The sequence below is a fragment of the Telopea speciosissima genome, chromosome 6 (genome assembly GCF_018873765.1).
Source record: "Telopea speciosissima isolate NSW1024214 ecotype Mountain lineage chromosome 6, Tspe_v1, whole genome shotgun sequence".
NCBI lineage: Eukaryota > Viridiplantae > Streptophyta > Magnoliopsida > Proteales > Proteaceae > Telopea > Telopea speciosissima.
In genome coordinates, this window is record NC_057921.1 from 46,027,308 (window position 1) to 46,044,987 (window position 17,680).

Genomic DNA, 17,680 nt, shown 5'->3' on the forward strand with positions numbered 1-17,680 from the left:
AAAAATAGTTTACCTTTGAAAAATCCTTCAAATTTGAGATGAATCTTGAAGATGTGTAGCTGAATCCTATAAATGTGCAGCTGAATCAACCCTCCCACAGGTTAAAACTTGAAATCCAGAGGTAAAATAAGTCACAACCTTCAAATGGGGAAGAAAACAGCTTTTAGACAGAACTCGCTCGAGAAATATCGAGTTCTGTTGATCGATCGAGAAATATCGAGTTTTGTCGAGTTTGGTGACTTTTAAAGAAGTAGATTGGTCGAGATCTGGGTCGACTCGAGATCTTGACCAAGAATATGTAATTGTTGAACTCATATACCAACTCAACTCGACCTCCCAAAAAAACGAGATCTTGGTCGAGATCTTGCGAGTTCTCAAACTATGAGGTTAAAGGAAAATAAAGGAGGGAAGAAGGTGATAATTACTTACGAGGTTAGCTGAAAGGAGAGATGAGAGAGTACTTGTGAGAGATGCGCACACAGCGCTGGGCAACAACGAGGTAAACTTTGTCATTCAATTTTCCTAGTCTGAAAATATAATGGTTACAAGAGTATTTAAAGACTCAAAAGCAATCATATTGCTATCCTGAAACTAACCAAAGATAGTGTTCAAAGTAATCCCTAAATCATAAACATAATCCCAAATAGACTTTGAATGTATTTCGAACTCATACCTTATGTGCTATTACAGACTCTAAAAAGATAAAGACAAATAAAATTAACCACTTTACGTATATCAACCCAACGTCTAATTGCATCAACTCTCCATGTCTTAAAAGAACTCGACTCTGTCGAGTTTGGTCGCTAACCTAAGATGCCTCTGTAATTATGTCAATGCTAGGGTGGCATGTATCTCGAGGTAGATGACTGGAACAAAACTCCAAGAGGAGGGAGAGTAGGCTGATGTATCACTGGAAGAGAAGACTGTCGTTGCAAGGCATGTTTCATAACGCGTATGGCGTCATTAAGTATGTAAGGTCTCCTTGCCTCACCTTGATGGTGTTTCGTGTGCCATCGTAGAGAATGCCAACATGTCATTGCCATGGTCACCAAAGAAATGTCGCAGTGTGCCAACAAGGTGACTAAGCAAGGTACATGGTACTGTAATGGGCCTAATGGCCCAAATTGTAGATGTACTCAAAACTAGTGCAGTGGCCTCTTTTCGAGCTGTAGGTCCAAAACCTCACACATTTATCTTTTTGGAAAGCTGTTTCTGTGGGAGGTTGAGTTCTCGAACAAAATCATTGGAGATGAAATTGGCTTCTGCCCGGATATCAACAACTGAATGAACATTTATAAATCCAACACTGTACAGAAGAATTCGATCCTGTCTGAAGAGGGGAGCTTTGCCTACTAGTTTATTTGAGAATGATGTAAGACTACCAAAGTGAGCTTCAACTTCATCACAGGATCATCATTGGGGTCATCATCTTCCTCAGGAGGAAGACCATCATTAATCTCCACATCCTCCTTGTTCATATTAGCCAACAACTGCTCCAACACACCAACAGTCAGAGGATGAGTACATTTAGGATACTTGTTGACAAAGTGATCTTTTTTCGCCACAATTATGACATACAATGCTTTTCAACCAATCATTTCCTCTGACAACATCCGGCTTCTGTTCTTCCATTCTACGTGATTCAAGCTTACATCAACGGCCTGAAATCAGTGATAGCCAAATATAGTCGGATCTCAGTACTTAGCCCGCTGATATATCTCATTTCTTGTTGTTGATCTGTCTCCTGAAGTCGGCACCTCAAAGAGAATTTGTGGGGACTCTATCGTGTAGGTATCCACATCCTTGTTGCCTTGTTGAAAAATAAGCAATTCGTGAAACAATACCTTCTCATAATTTGGAGGAACAAGCTTCTCGTTCAAAATCGGCTTTATGACCTCCCAATTAGTAATGAGTCCAAGTCGCCTAATAAGCCTCGAGTGTAGTACGTCATCCCACCATGAACATGGATAGCCAATAAACTTGGTGAGGATGAGTTCAATCTTTTTCTCACCCGGAAAGGATTTATAAGCGAAAATCCTCTCAGCCTTGGTTAGTCAATCAACAAAGTCCTCTGGCCCCTTTTTCATCACTGAACTTTGGAACCTCAATCTTGATGCCATAATCGTTGTCAGAAAATTGCCGTGTAACATCTTTGGGTATAGCTGGATCAGGATGCCTTTGGGGTGTATCTTTTATCCATTAGGTATGAAATTGAGGAGGTGATGTAGTGTTGCTACTTCAACTTATTTTTCGGTTCTCTTCATAAAAGCAAGAATCTCTTCCATAAACTTGTCAAGCTTGGGCTCATTCCTCTCAAGCCTGGCATCAGTCTTTTGTTGATTCTCAACCAATTCCCGATATAGCTTGTGCAACTCGGTGTTGGTGATGTGACATGTCATGGTTAGTAACTGCCAGAAATTTGGCTTCAATACCACTGTGATGCGGATCTGGGGTTCAAAACCCTAGATGGATTCGTTATTGGGCCCACACAAGTATTAAACAACTCATCTGTTAAAGGTGATGACAATTTTATAAATATATTGGAGTTATTAAGAGGAATGACAATCTGGTAAATAAAGTGAACAATATAGGATTCCTTATAAAAAGGTAAAATGCTTAGGGACAATGTGGATTTAAAGTGTAATGTGAAGGTAATTTTGAAAACCAATAAAAGAGTGGGGAAATTCAATGAAGAATTTAATGAATAGAGGGCTTAATTGTAAAAACTAGAAACAGGGTAGGAACTCGTTAACAGCGTTCGAAATCATAACAACCCTGGAATTCCAGAGCAAGAATCGCCCAGGCCTATGGAACTGGCCCCACAGAAATCAATCCCAAAAATCACGTGGTGTTCAAGTTACAGGTTTCTGGAACTAAAACTAGCAGTAGTTGCAGGTACAGCCGTGATTTGGAGTTTGGTATTCTCAGTAGCCAGGATTTCAGCAAACAAAATCCTATGATTTTTGATCGTCCTGGTGAGTATACCCTTTTCCCAAAATTTCAGAATTAATAGATGGCCTTCAAAAGGGGTTGATCAAACTGAAAAGGGATGTTAGATTCGCCAGAACAGAGCATACCAGTGAAGGTAAACGGAAAGTAAAGGAGAGAAGAAGGTGATAATTACTAACATAGATTTTGGACTCCTACCCTAAGCGCTACGATCGACTCCAAAAAAATAAAGACAAATAATTAGCAAATTGATATATATCCCTATTTAACTCAACGCCTAACTGCATCAATCTCCTCCTTAACCAGCAAGGAAACCTGGGAATTAAAACTGGAAAACATCTTCCTACAAATCGTTAAACTTGATTTCAATTAAATCTCCCAAATATAACTGATCGGCCTCCTATTTTAATTGTAGAAATAAATGCCCTTTTATGCTGCTGGACAATGTGGCAGAATGGGCTGGTATAGTGCTACCTGATATGTGTTTGAATAAACCCAGAATTTTGGGCAGATAGAGCCCTGCCTTAGCCCAACCGAGAGTCCTTGCTGCATCAATTCCCCCCCACATAGAAAAAACTCGTCCTCGATTTTTGATCATTCTGGGACAATGCTTGTTGTTGTGCACATCCGTCTTCATGGCTGGCGATGATAAGCTCCGACACCAAATAACGTAGAGGTTATTCAACTGAGAACCAGCACTACAGTTGGATCGATGTACTGATATTCTCAGGAGTTTATGTACCAATTGAACGCCAATTCCAGTGGCTGATTCAGTCTTTCGAATGGTCTTCAGCAGATCATTAACTTTCTGGACAGAATTCTCACTGAAATAAATTGGAATAGAAGATTTAAAAAAAAAAATGAAGAATGTAGAAGGATAGTTTGGATTGAGCCTTTCAGCTTTTCACCCACTAGAAGGCATCTCACCTGTCAAGGAATCTCTCCCCTCATTGCATCTCACAGCATTCATGGCTATCAAACCAGAATTTTCTCTTTTCTGTAAATTGTTGGCTATTCTGTGCAGCCTATTTCCTTTATTTATAAAACCAAATACATCCTAAATCTTCTAGAAACATTCCAAATAAATCTAATCCTAGTTGGTTACAGGATAAAGTCCTAATTACTTGAGCATTTAAAAAAAAAAAGGGGCGTAACCAGTGCACGAGGTTCCCGCTACTGTGAATTCTGGGGAGGGTCATAATGTAAACAACCTTCCCCTGCTTTCGCATAGAGGCTGTTTCCAGACTTGAACCCGTGGCCACATGGTCATTGCGGGGTCTGAGGAGGGTCATAAAGTCCTAATTACATAAGCAATCTAATTTAAAATAAAAACTATCCTTAAGCTAATAAAACCCTACACAAGTAACAACTGACTTCTAGATTTTTTCCTAGTTCAGATAATCTTGACAGCTGGATTTGCCTTGAAAAGAAAGCCAGCATGAACAGCAATATTGGTCTTTAGCTTGATCTTGACCAGCTGGCCATGGGACCCACCAAATATGATCATTGTCTCCTCCTGAACGAGCAAGGAAATCTGAGAAATAAATCTGGAAAATATCTTCCTACAAATCAGCAAACTTGATTGCAATTAAATCTCCCGAATATGACTGAGCGACCACCTATTTTAATTCTGGAAATAAATCCCCTTCTATGCTGGTGGACGAATGGCAGAATGGGCGGTGGCATAGTGCTACTTGATATGGGTTTGAATAAACCCAGAGTTTGAGGCAGATACAGCCCTGCCTTGGCCTAACCGAGAGTCCTTGGTGCATCGCTGACCTTCTGATTATCTGAAACCTGAAATCACCCAAATATGGTTTTTTCATGGTTTGTTTTCACATCTATCTGTTGCCGGTTGCTAATTCAGATCAGCTACTGCTACTACTAGTTGTAGTATGTTTATGATTCCTCGAGATGCTTATAACCAGATACTCAAACGTGTCCAACAACTTGAGTCTCCATCCGCCTCATCCTCTACACCTACTTTAGCTCACACAGGTAACTCTGCATTCCATATCTCATCTACCTCGTGGATTATTGATTCTGTTGCATCTTGTCATATGACTGGTAAGTCAGATTTGTTTTCTTTTATGATTCAAGTTCAAAACTCATCTCTAATTATCCTTCTTGTTGGATCCTCTACTCAGGTAACTGGTCATGGTACTGTCTATCCGACTCCTTCCATGAATTTCTCTCCTGTTCTTCATTTTTCCAAATTACCTTTAAGTCTTTTATCTGTTAGTTAACTTACTAAACCACGTAATTGTTCTATTACCTTTTATCCTTCTTATTGTGTCTTTAGGATCTTCAGACAAGGAGGACGATTGGTGGAGGGCTTGAGCAGGATGGATTGAACTACTTGAATGGCACCAGACCTTCTATGGCTGCTACCACTACTACCGAATCTTCTCTTTTTTATGGCGTCTTCGTCTTGGTCACGCATCCCTATCCAAGCTTCAATTAATGGTTCCTTGTTGCAGATCTATTCCTCGTCTTGAGTGTGAAGCCTGCGAACTTGGAGAGCCCCATCGTGTTCTATTTATTTATTATCAGGAAATACAAAACAGATTTCCTCCTTATAGAAGGAATCATAAACATACTACAACTGAAGACTAACAACCTAAACAAACTAGGAATGATGTGGTTTTTCATAAAAGGATTTTCTATCCTCACTCAATCATGTAGAAAGTGGACCAATGGTTCAGGGAAAATAAACTCTTTAGCCATGGGATTATGGATGAGCCCTCGACAGAAATTGAGGGTGATGAGCTTGACACCCTTGAGGAGACTAGGCATAGCCTCGGCTTCTACCAGAACTTTGCCCCTTTTGATTGCACCCTCATCATCTCTGATGAAAGCTTTAATATGTCCAATAACAAGGAAGGCTGGGGATCTATTATTTTAAGTCCAAACGGTTCTGTGGATTATTGTATGAATTATGGTTATGCAGGTTAAGCTCAGGAAACGGTACTCAGAGGAATCAAAGAAGGAATCAAAAGGGTACTCCAAATGAATTGTAGGAACTTAATCATATGGACAGACTCCCTTGAGGTGACACATTGGTTGATGGATCCACAGACAAAACACCCCAGACCTTGGGAACTCTTCCATTTTCTTTTTGATAATCAAATGCTTTTTTCATCTTTTGGGTTTGTAACTATTACTAAACAACCTAGATCTCTCGTTAGGCCAGCCCGTCGGTTGGCCAACCATGCTAGACTAAACAATATGTTGGATCTTTGTGTGTTTGATTTATTTTAATTGATCTGTTCCTATTTTTGTCAAAAAAAAAAAAAAAAAAACACTCAAAACCAATTTTATCTAATCATCTAATTACCCAATTAACCAGAAAAGCTATCCACGTTAGAGGGAAAACGCCCCCTATCGTGGTACATGAAATTGTACCCCACGTTACACATAATGTGCCAGCTAAGCATTCTCTGGCTCAGCCTTGTTATTTTGAGTCCTTCTAATTGCTGCTACTTCTACTTAAAGCCCTACTGTGAGTAATCTGGTTTATCTCTCTGTTCAGGTTTTAATCTCACAATTGATTGTTTAATTTCTCCTACCTAAACCTGAGTTTATTTTAGTTTGAGGGCTATTATTGGGACTGTTACCCGTGGTATACACTAACTATACAGTCTTCCATTAAAATCACTCTATCCATGAAGATGTTTTGTGATAATTAGGCTGCCATCTATATTGCAAGCAATCCAGTGTTTCATGAGAGGACCAAACACATCGAAGTTGATTGTCATTTTTTGAGAGATGCTATTATGAAGAAATTGATTACTACTCCGTTTGTTTCTTTTGTCAATCAGGTTGGTGATATGTCTCATCTCTCCTCTCCATTCTTGTTTACTGGCTTTGCTATTCAGATATTGTTTCAATGAGTAATTGGTTAAACCAGTTCATGAGGGGAATGTTGTCCAGATTAAGAATATCCATGCTTTGATGAAGTGGAGAAAGTGGAGGATTCTCTCCTATTGTTAGTTAATGAGGCTGCTTTCTGTTCTTACGAGGACAAGAAGCTGAGGTTATTGTAGGTTGTTTATTTTTTTTTGGGTGAATAAGAAATTCATTACCAAGGAGGAAAAAAGAATTACAGTGCCCTCAAAGGGGAGCAACAAAACAAAATAAAAAGACCCCAAGCCTCAGCTTTGCGGGCTGGGGGAAACAAGGGAGACAGAGGAGAGGCCCCAGGAGACAACAATGAGTCTGTTCCTTGGGGTGTTAGGGCAAAAAGGAGGAGCTGACGATAACTTCGCCTTTATATCAAAGGAGATGGAATCCCAAATCTGCTGGTAAGATCTAGAGTTGGGGGTCCATTTCCTAATATTGCGCTCCATCCAAATGTGGTTCACGGTGGCACAAAAAGCAAGCTTTCCCACTGTATCGCATAAAGAGTGGCCAGCAAAAGTCATGTCGATCCAAATCCATTCTCTGGAGAAAGGCAAAATTCTTCTTGAGGTAGGCAAAATGTAGGTTGTTTTTGAGTCAGGCTGTTGAAAATGGTACATTTCCATGGTGGCAAGCTCTAAGCTTCCAATTGCAGGAGAGGCTTCAGAGCATATCGCTGAAACAGTTTCCACAGTGTTTGGGTTTGTAGTGCTGGCTGTGATGGAAACAAACTACATTTTTTTAATTGGCAGAGTGTTTGAAAGTTTATCAAGTTGTGACTTGTCAGAGATTGATTCTGGGTGAGAGAAAGAGAGAGATCTTAGTAATTTGTATGAAATTGTGGGCCTGAGAAATGAGAATAGTGAGGGGGGTTGTGAAAGCTGAAACTAGGAAAGATTAACTCTTCCTTTGGGTGCAGTGATGCAAGCCCCATTCATTTGACTTTTGGCATTTTTCCTTGGAAATTGAAGGAATCAAAGATAAAAGGAAACCTGAATGTAAGCCACTAAGATTTAATTCCATAACTGTTTAATTTGAACAACTGTGTGTTAGATATTGGGGTATAAGTGAGATCGAGTGTGAATGACGATGACCTTGAAACAGCAGATCCGACATCCGAGTTGTGCATTATAGTAGATTTTCTAGATTGTCATTCAGTCAAATTATCAAGTTACCAAATCCAATCAACCAGAGTTTTTAGATTAAGAATTTTATTTGATAGGTTGCAACGATCAAATATAGTGGATCCTCTTCTGCTTCCAGTGTTACTGCATGTCAATATATATAATATATTAATCTTCTTCGCTGCGGGATAAGTATGTTTCAGTTATCCCATAAGATTTATTATTGACCAGATTAACTTGTGTCAGGGTTGTTTAGTGTAGTATGATTTTGTTTACTCAAAATTTTCTTTTCACTGTTACTGTAGGTATCCTACATTGACTGAGGGTTCAATTGAAAATCTCTGTCCTATTTGTCGTGGAAACTGCAACTGCAAGTCATGTCTACGTTCAGATAAAGGAGTTAAGGTCGGGTTTTTTTTTCCCATTCTCTTTTTGCATTATTTATTGGTTTATTCATTTGGCTTCCATTCTCATGAATGACATCCAATACCTGATTCACCTGTAGGATCTGAGGAATTCAAAAATTAAGTTAACTGAAAATGAAAAGGTTCAGCACTCTAAGTATCTGTTACATTTATTACTTCCATTTCTGAAACGGTTTGTTCAAGAACAAAGAAAGGAAAAGGAGATTGAGGCAAGGATTCAAGGTATATTGTACATTACATTTGCCATTGTTGTTATTGGGTAGATTTTTTAATTTTTTAGGGATGCAACTGCTTTATCCAATATGGTTATTATGTCAATCAAAGTTGTATTTTCTTACGTTCTCTGATTGACCTGGTATCCATTAGGAAGCAATTTTGATACTAGACTTCAAATAATAGGATGCCTATGATAGAAAGACCAAATGAACGAGGTGCTATGCCTCAGGTATTTACTATTTAGAGAAATTTACATCCAGAAGATTGGCTCATAGATCAGCTGATTGGGCTTGCCCAATCAGTTAAGGATGTTAATGGATGACATATGAACATTTGATAAAGAGTTTAACTTTGTGTGGTTTGAGCATCAGTTAAGAGTAAGACATCAAATCATGGTGATTGACCAATGAGTAAACTTTTACAGTGGTTAATTCCAGAGGTTGTTTCACCAATTGTGATAATCTAGATAGATGGTTCCACTGGCCACCCATAGTGCACTGAACTAAGTTGATGATTTACAGTATTTCCTTAAACAGAGCAATTTTATGCTCTAATTGGATGTGAGCTCTGGACAGGTTTGATGCTGGCGGATCTAGAAATACAAAAGGTAGTTTGTAGAAAGAATGAGCGTATGTATTGGTAAGGTCTTTTCCTAGATAATTTCTTATTTTATTGTCATTATTCACTAAACTTGTTGAAACCCTAGTGTCATCAAGCTTGTTTTGGGCAGCGACAACTGCAAAACTTCTATTGTTGACTTCCACCGAAGCTGTTCAAATTGTTCGTATGATCTCTGCCTTACTTGTTGCGGGGAGATTCGCAATGGTTGGCTGCAGGGTGGTGAGGAAGAAGTAGCAATGCAATTTTGTGACAGAGGGACAGAATACTTGCATGGGGACATTCCCTCCACGTCTTCACGTCCACAGCGGTCATTAAGGTTGAAACAAAAAGATTTTGTTAAACCAACATCAGTGGATGGTGAAGATCTTATCAAACCAACACCAGTGGACCATAACGATCTTACTGAACCTGCTTCAGTGGACCATGGAGACCTTAGCAAATCAACATCAGTGTGGAAGGCAAATGAAAATAGTAGTATTCCTTGTCCCCCAAAGAAAATGGGCGGTTGTGGTTGTGGCCTGCTGAAGCTGAAGTGTATTTTTGACCCAAATTGGCTTTCAGAACTGGAAAAAAAAGCAGAAGAAATAGCTGAGAAATACAACCATGCACATGTGGGTGGAACTTCTACACAGTATTGCTCCTGCTTTGACCGGCCGATTGACCATGCTAACATAAATGTAAGGAAAGCTGCATCTCGAGAAGATTCCAGTGACAATTATTTATATTCTCCAACTGCTGAAGATGTCCAACATGGGGCCCTGGAGCATTTCCAGCAGCACTGGATGAAGGGTGAACCCACGATTGTTCGCAATGTGCTTGAACTCACGACTGGCTTGAGCTGGGAGCCTATGGTTATGTGGCGTGCATTTCGTGAGATCACAAGTGAGAAGAAACGTTCTGCACATCTGTCAGTGACAGCCATGGATTGTCTGGATTGGTGTGAGGTTAGTTCAATTACCTAACCTCTTTTATGGTATATTTTAAGAGTAATTCCTACATATGCTGTTATGAAGATTTTGAATTCTAGCAGTTCTTCTATATCAAACTTCTTCTGAGCAATTGTTGTAGTCATCTGATACACTTCAGGTAACTGTCAGTGGCTTGTTCATTGGCATTTATCACCCAGAATTGATCTCTTAAGCTGAATCCTTACTTGATCAGTTGACTGCAAGCATTCTGCACAACTGTTCAATCATGATTCTATTATTTCTATTACATTTCTAATTAGTTCATAGAAATGGTTGATGACCCGCAAGACATTTTTTTTTCTTCTGATGGGTAAGAAAAGAATTGGTTGTTGGAAGAGGGACTCAAACATGAGTGATCCCATTGTTTTTAATAGCGTCAGAGGGCCGCCTAGGTATCTCTATGAAGGGTACTATATTCATGAATTCAGCTCTACTTTTGGCATAGATTAGATATGGACCATCAACTTATGATGCAGCGAAGGCAGCAAGAACTGAGGTCCAATAGACCTGCTTCATGGGTGTGTCTAACCAGCCAGCTGTGGCTGAGTTGTCCGGTTCGCAGGGCTAGAGTAGTTAATGTAGTCCTAGATAGGTAGGGGACCTACTAGGAGCCAGTTCAACCAGGATCTGATCTAAACAGGTGATTCGAATGGGTCAAACTTGAGTTTTAGGTCAAAATTAGCTTTAAAGTTAGGTTTAGGTTAGGGTTGTCTTATATGGTAATGATAGGCAGGTGTAGGGAAGTCTAATGGTATAGGTTTTATGATGTTTGAGTGAATGGAAGTAGGTTAGGTGAGTTGGACAGCAAGATAAGGTTATTTGAGACAATTCCCAATGGAGGTAGAAGAAGGGGATTCTAGGGTTTAGGGTGGTGGGGGTCTGATGAAACTTGGATCGAGTGTCAATAATGATGCAAGGGATGTATGCCAAAAGTTTGGTTTGAAACTGATGGACAGATTTGAAGTTATGGAGGAATCCTCGTTAGGGTAGGATTGAGGATATTATGGTAAATAGGGTATTGGAACTAGGGTTAAGAGATATGATTAGGTTACTAATTTCAGAATTAATATGTCATGAAATCAACTACTTATTCTGAGCATGAAATCAGAATTGAGTATGGTTGAAGGTCTGAAACTGTGCTTTAATAGAGGTAAGGGCAGAATGGGAAATATGAGAAGATATTCAAATCAGGCCACAGGAATTAGGTCAAATTTAAATCACTTTCCAAATTAGGGTTAATATAGGTGTGGTGAAAATCTGAGTTCAATCGGATGGCTTGTTTGGTAGATCTCAAAAATCACCTTGTATGTGACCTTCTAGAAGGAAGAAGAATAGTTGCAGAACTTCTTACTTGTTGCAGGTTTAATGGAGGGGGACGGAAGGCTAGTTTAATGATCTGATTGGGATCGATGGAAAGAGGGTAGATCTAGGTTAGAGGGTAAGAAATTGAAGGTGTAAAGAGAAACTTTGAATCAAACTTACTGGTTTGAAGAACTCAAAGGCAGCAACATGAAAATTGAAGAAACCTTTCGATCTTCTCGATGCGAGGAGTCACAGGAGTCCACCCACCCTATCCACCTTGAGATCCACAAGGATGCACACTCACAAGGAACAAAGGAGCAGCTATGGCAGCAAACAAAAGCTTTTTCATAATTAAATTCGTATTCAATGCTGGCCTCCCTTACAAACTTATATAGAAGACTCAAAAATAGACTTGGACACTAAAAAGGAAAGGCCTAACCCAATCCTTAACCTATTCGCTAACTTAAACTGACTAGGAAACTGAAATAGACTCAAAATAGAGTCCTAATCCAGCCAAACTAAACAACTAAAAGAAAAATAAAATCACTTAAATTGAACCACTGGTTCAAACCACCTTTGGACCGGTTCAATTTAAAACATGAAAGACATGAAAATAAACTAAGTATAGGGCTAATCCTGTATGCAACTCATGTACCCCAACTTTAGGCCCATAAAAGTGGTCTATTACATAAAAAACCCTTGGGATCAAAGGCCCAACATATATATATATATATATATATATATATCCCAACCTTAGATTTATTTCTAAAGAAATAAGTCCATTTTGATGATGAATCGCATCAGTAATACTTTAGTAGCTTTATTTTTATTCCTAGTTCAAGTAGGAATAGTTTATTTAATTCCTGTTTTATTTCATTTAAGTTGTAATAGCTACTTAATACTCCTTGTCAGGATAGGAGTTGTTTCAGTTGTCGTAGTCCCAGTAGGAGTGTGTTTTAATTACTATAAATACATTTTAAGGCTCAAAAGCCACAGACAATTTTAATTAATGCATGATAGCTGAGTTGCTTTTGGCCTAAGACCTGTGGGAGACAGTAAGGGTGAGAGATGTGAGACCTGAGAGAGGTTAATCAATCCATTCTTCTTCCCCTTCCTCTGTTTTTCTGTCAGAAAGGTACTGTCTGAGTTACTAATCATGTGCTAAGCTATTGCTGAACTGTTTTCTCTTGATTTCTTGCTGACTTCTCCATCCATTGATATACTCCAATGATCTAATCTAATCAATCTATAACAGAATAGACTGATTTATCGACCTGCGGCTTACTCTGTCTTAAGTCTGTTTTGAGAATATAGTATTTTATTTTCTGAATCTAATCTGTTAATCTGATTCACACAAGACTTTGGGATATTGAAGAACTACCCTAGAGAGCCACTCGACCATGACTTGGAGGAGTTCTGATCAATTGTCTCTCTGCTCCTTCAAATTCTCTCAAAGTTTCTATTTTTTGAGTTTTGGATTTAATGTTTGTTTAATTACTTTATATCCAGCCATCATATTCCACGATCCACACATATCTTCTGAGCGGGGCCCACAGAATCTTCTAGAGAATAATACATATAAGCCATACAAGGCTGATCTAACCCTGGATTGAACCAGGGCCAAAAATTGGTTCAAAGGTGAACCAAGACCAAATGACAGTTTTGATCGAGATATCTCGGTTTTGCAAAAGACCAAAGACCGAGACAAAACCATGGGTTGAAATCACATGTTGCATGGTTTCAACATGTTTCGGCCATATTTTGGTAATTTTGCAAGTTTTGACCTGAACACCTTTATAAATTCACTTATCCACAACGAAACTTGAGGAACCTGGCTCGAAACCAGGACAAACACTTGTTTATGCCAAATATCATTTAAGTAATTGTTGATTTGCTAATATTATTCATAAATAAGCAAATGCCCCCTATTTGAATCCAATAAAAATAATTAAAAAATAAAATTCCAGAAGGATAAAAAATGAACCCCCCCGCAGTTCAAGAACAAAAACTAAATTTTTGGTTGTAGGTACAATTTTTAAATTTTAAATATTGGGGTTTTCCCAAATCTTAAATTTCCATAAATATTAATGTGATAAACATTGCTAAAAACCAGAAGAGCGATAAAATATTCATTTGTTTTGATGTGTAAAATATTATTTCCATTCATAGCGATTTTAAAGTGTGTGTGTTCTTGAATTGAGGAATTGACATTTTATCCTTTAGGAATTTATTTTTTGAACTATTTTAATTGGACTAAAATATGGGGTATTTGCTTATTTATGAATAATATCTTAAGTAAATAAAATAACAAATATAAAAACATTTGGCGTAAATAAGTGCCTGTCTTGGTTTCGAGCCCAAGTTTCCAAGAACAGTATACACTACTAACTTGGGTCAAAACCACAAGTACCATTTTGAGTGTTTTTTTTTTTTGTGAAACTAATGCGTGGATGGGTTCAAAATCCCAAAACTAGGCAACACAACAAAAAATCAGCGCAAAATCACAACTTTTGGACTTTGAGACCTTGGTTTCGCGTTGGCCTGGAAAAGTACTAGGTTTTGACCGAGATATGGTCGAAATCTGGTGTATCTTAGTTTCTGACTGGTCGAAACCGGCCTCGATACCGAGTTCTTGAACCTTGTTCTCAACAAGATATTTCCACTGCCTTAACCACTTCCCTACAAAGTCAAACCATCTCACATGATATTCGGATTCAATCCCTTTTATTTTTTTGATTCCCCTAAGGCTCCGTTGGGGTTTGCAAGTGAAATAAATGGACGGGAAGGAATTCAAATCAATACTAAAATGGAAACATTTTGTATGTATTACCTAGCATGTTAATTTTACTAACTCCAAAATATTCCGAATATGGTTATTAAAGTTTGTTTGCTTTGCAACCAAATCCCTTTGATTTGAAAAAAAAAATAAATATTACATCCGATAAATATAATTACTAAATATGGGAAGAGTTTTAAATAGGTTACACAATCATAATTACAAAACTAAACCTTTTCACTTCCTTTTTCTTTTTTAAATCAATTTCACTCCACTTCCCTTCCTTTTACTTGCAACCAGATGGAGCAAAAGGAATTTCTGATTATGTTCTCTAAGGTTTAAGCAACGTTCTCAGGGATTGTAAAAACTGGAAGGCAGTGGGTCTAGTCGGAATGAGTCCAATCTCTTTGTACTGCTTTTGTGTTTTTGAATAAAAAGAAAGAAGGGGGTTGATTTAGGCTTCTTTCCTTCCATTACATAGCTGTGCTAGCAGGCACTATGAGCCCACTGTCCCACACATTTAACCAGCTCGCCTTGGTTAGTAAAAAAAAGCGGGATGCTGTATTTCCAGGATTGGATTTCATACTCGGATGAACCTCGTAATCGTAAGAAAGTAGGGTTTTTGAAAAATTGGGATATGTTCCTATAGGATCTTCCCCCTTCAAAATCGGACGTGAAGGTTTCCTCTCATCCCGATCAAGTAGTTGCACCAAATAAAGATAAAGAAAGGGGTTCTCACTTCCAAATTTTGTTCTAGAAACCCCCAAAAGAACTACTTACTCAAGTTCTCAGTGAAGATCAACCAAGATTTCATTTCATTGACTCAGTCTATTCTTCCTTTTTTTAGATTCCTTGTTCAACTATGACGTAAAAAGCCAGCTGGTCAATCTCTGAGATCTTATCGGCGACCGGACCACCTATATTGAAGTGGTCATGGACCCGTGAACGAACAATACGGGTGAATGAAGAACAACATGAATGAGTTATGGGAATTGGTACTTCAGCACTGATATGCATATCCGCATCTTTAGAATCGGTACACCGGATTCTTTCAGGTCCTAATTCAGGCGGTGGGAAGTATTCCCGATTGATGAGGCACATATCTCTCTTATATACAAAATACTAAAAAAAGAAAGAAAAAAAAAGTATATTCATTTTTGAGATTAGGGCCAAATTTTTTAACCTTGAGTACAAATATATGGTACAATTTTCTACATCTCTCTGCAATGTAGAAATTACATATGTAAATAAGCTATATATCTTGTATGAATAAGGTTGTTCTCTGAAAAAATTAGCTGACTTGAGAACTATTGTATGCAATCTGACAATTAGCAGTTTTGGTGTTGTGCTTGATTTTTTTTTTTCCGCTAAAGATCAGTTGTATTAAAGAAAGAATAAACTACAAAGAAAAAAAACTCCAGAAGACAAAAAAGACAGCTACAACCTAACCAAGAAAGCCCCTGACACCTTCGGCAATGCCATCAATGACAGGGACTAACAGTTTTGGTGTTGTGCTTGATTGATATTAGTTTACATTTGAATAATTCTGTGGGATGTTGAGATGGGTTTGACATGGGGTTCATGTGTCCAAATTTAAGAATATACTTGTCTTTGTTGGATGTTAATTGTAAGAGTTCCAATCTGTCTTGTCATGTCACTTATTTATTATTCCTTATGATAATATGCAGTTTGAAGTCAATATTCACCAATTTTTCAAGGGATACACAGAGGGTCGAACATATGACAACCTGTGGCCTACAATTTTGAAACTGAAAGACTGGCCCCCATCAGATTTTTTTCAGGAGCGGTTACCAAGGCATGGTGCAGAATTTGTCAGTGCTTTACCATTTCAAGAATACACCCATCCCAACTTTGGTATTCTTAATCTTGCTGTAAAATTGCCCAAGAAGTGCTTGAAGCCAGACCTTGGGCCAAAGACATATATTGCTTATGGATTTCCTGAAGAGCTAGGTCGTGGGGATTCGGTTACCAAGCTTCATTGTGACATGTCTGATGCGGTATGGTCAGTTTCTATTTATTTCTAACGACTTATTTATTTATCTTTTCTGGTGTTGAACTTGCACTAGAATCTGAGAGCAGGAAGTGAATGCTTTTTCTATTTAATCCTTCAGGCCCATCTTAGTTTGTTCTCCTCCTAGTTAAACTTCTGAGCCAAAGTTAGTGCCATTTGATGTTATTGATCATCTCATCACCCATTTTGATTGGATGGTCCGGGTGAAGAAAGGGGATAAGTCAGATTAATTAGTTTTGAGAGAATCGGACTTGCTAATTCGTGGTTTTTTGGGTCTCCTTGGTCGTGCTGACTTAGCTGCAAGTCTTTTCATGCACATTTTTTCATTTGTGAGACAAGGTTCATCCTGTTTCTATGTTGCTTTGCTTCTCCTTGTCCCTCCCACCCTTTGGTGGTAGGTCAGTTGGTTTAGTGGTTCCTTGGCATAGTTTTCAAGGCATCTCCTCGGCAGTTTGGGAAGGCCAAGTCGTTCTGTTGCTTTACCGCTATCCTCTTTGTCTTCAAAGAAAGTGAGTAAGCGTAGAAGCATATATGTTAGGTAAGTAAGCAGTGTAATAATCTGGACTTTCTCGACTTTGATTCCTCTTCTGCTAACAATGAACCTAGTTACTTACCTGACGAAGCAGCAAACACAGACTTTTGCGGATGAAGACAAAGACTGTATTTCTGCAATCTGCCCAAACACTGTCTTCAAGTTCACCTTGGCTGTAGTTTCTCAATGCCAGTACCTTAGATGAGGAGCGGGTCCAATACCACTATATATACAAATTTTTTTTTTTTTTCTTTCAAGAAAATGCAATTAGTTGTTTTCAATCCACAGGTTTGGGAAGGCTAAGTCGTTCAGTTGCTTTACCCTTAAGGCACCAACCCTCAAGAAATAGGACTGGAAATTGTGCTTGCCTTTGCGGTTGTTAATGAGAGCAAATGAAGAGGAGCACAACACCTCTGCGTTCTATTGGCTAATCAAAGTCAAAGCGTCCTGCTTATTTTGAATGGGTCACGAATACAACCGAAATCCCAAAGAAAAAGGGGTTTAAAACAGGGCTGTACCTGCTCAGGTGTCATCCGATATCCTACGACTTCATCTTTTCTTCAGATGGTGTCAAGAGGAAGAATACTAGGTCGCTGCAACTCGGTTTCTTCTCTGCCGAAGTCCTAACGGGCTAAACTCATCAGCTTACAAAATCAATTATGTACAAATAAATCCTTTTAATCATTGTATTTGAAAACAAATCAAAAATAGAATTTTACCTATAAACCCATTTTCTTTTTTACAACTGAGGAAATTGAGTCCTTTACGTCACATATAAACCCGTGGCCCTCTTTCCTATGGTACTGCCTTGTTCAATAAAACATTGCCTAGGCGA

At 38.5% G+C, this 17,680-nt stretch overlaps 1 protein-coding gene across 1 annotated transcript in view; it reads left to right on the plus strand.

Moving 5' to 3' along the window:
- The window catches only part of LOC122665826 (lysine-specific demethylase JMJ25-like), a 67,106-nt gene that overhangs the window by 27,532 nt on the left and 21,894 nt on the right, over nucleotides 1-17,680 (plus strand). Inside the window, exons 3-7 of the mRNA XM_043861960.1 lie at nucleotides 8,279-8,378; nucleotides 8,479-8,620; nucleotides 9,190-9,253; nucleotides 9,345-10,179; nucleotides 15,970-16,299. Of these exons, the coding sequence (XP_043717895.1) occupies nucleotides 8,279-8,378; nucleotides 8,479-8,620; nucleotides 9,190-9,253; nucleotides 9,345-10,179; nucleotides 15,970-16,299 (1,471 nt within the window). The remainder of the gene's footprint in view (nucleotides 1-8,278; nucleotides 8,379-8,478; nucleotides 8,621-9,189; nucleotides 9,254-9,344; nucleotides 10,180-15,969; nucleotides 16,300-17,680) is intronic.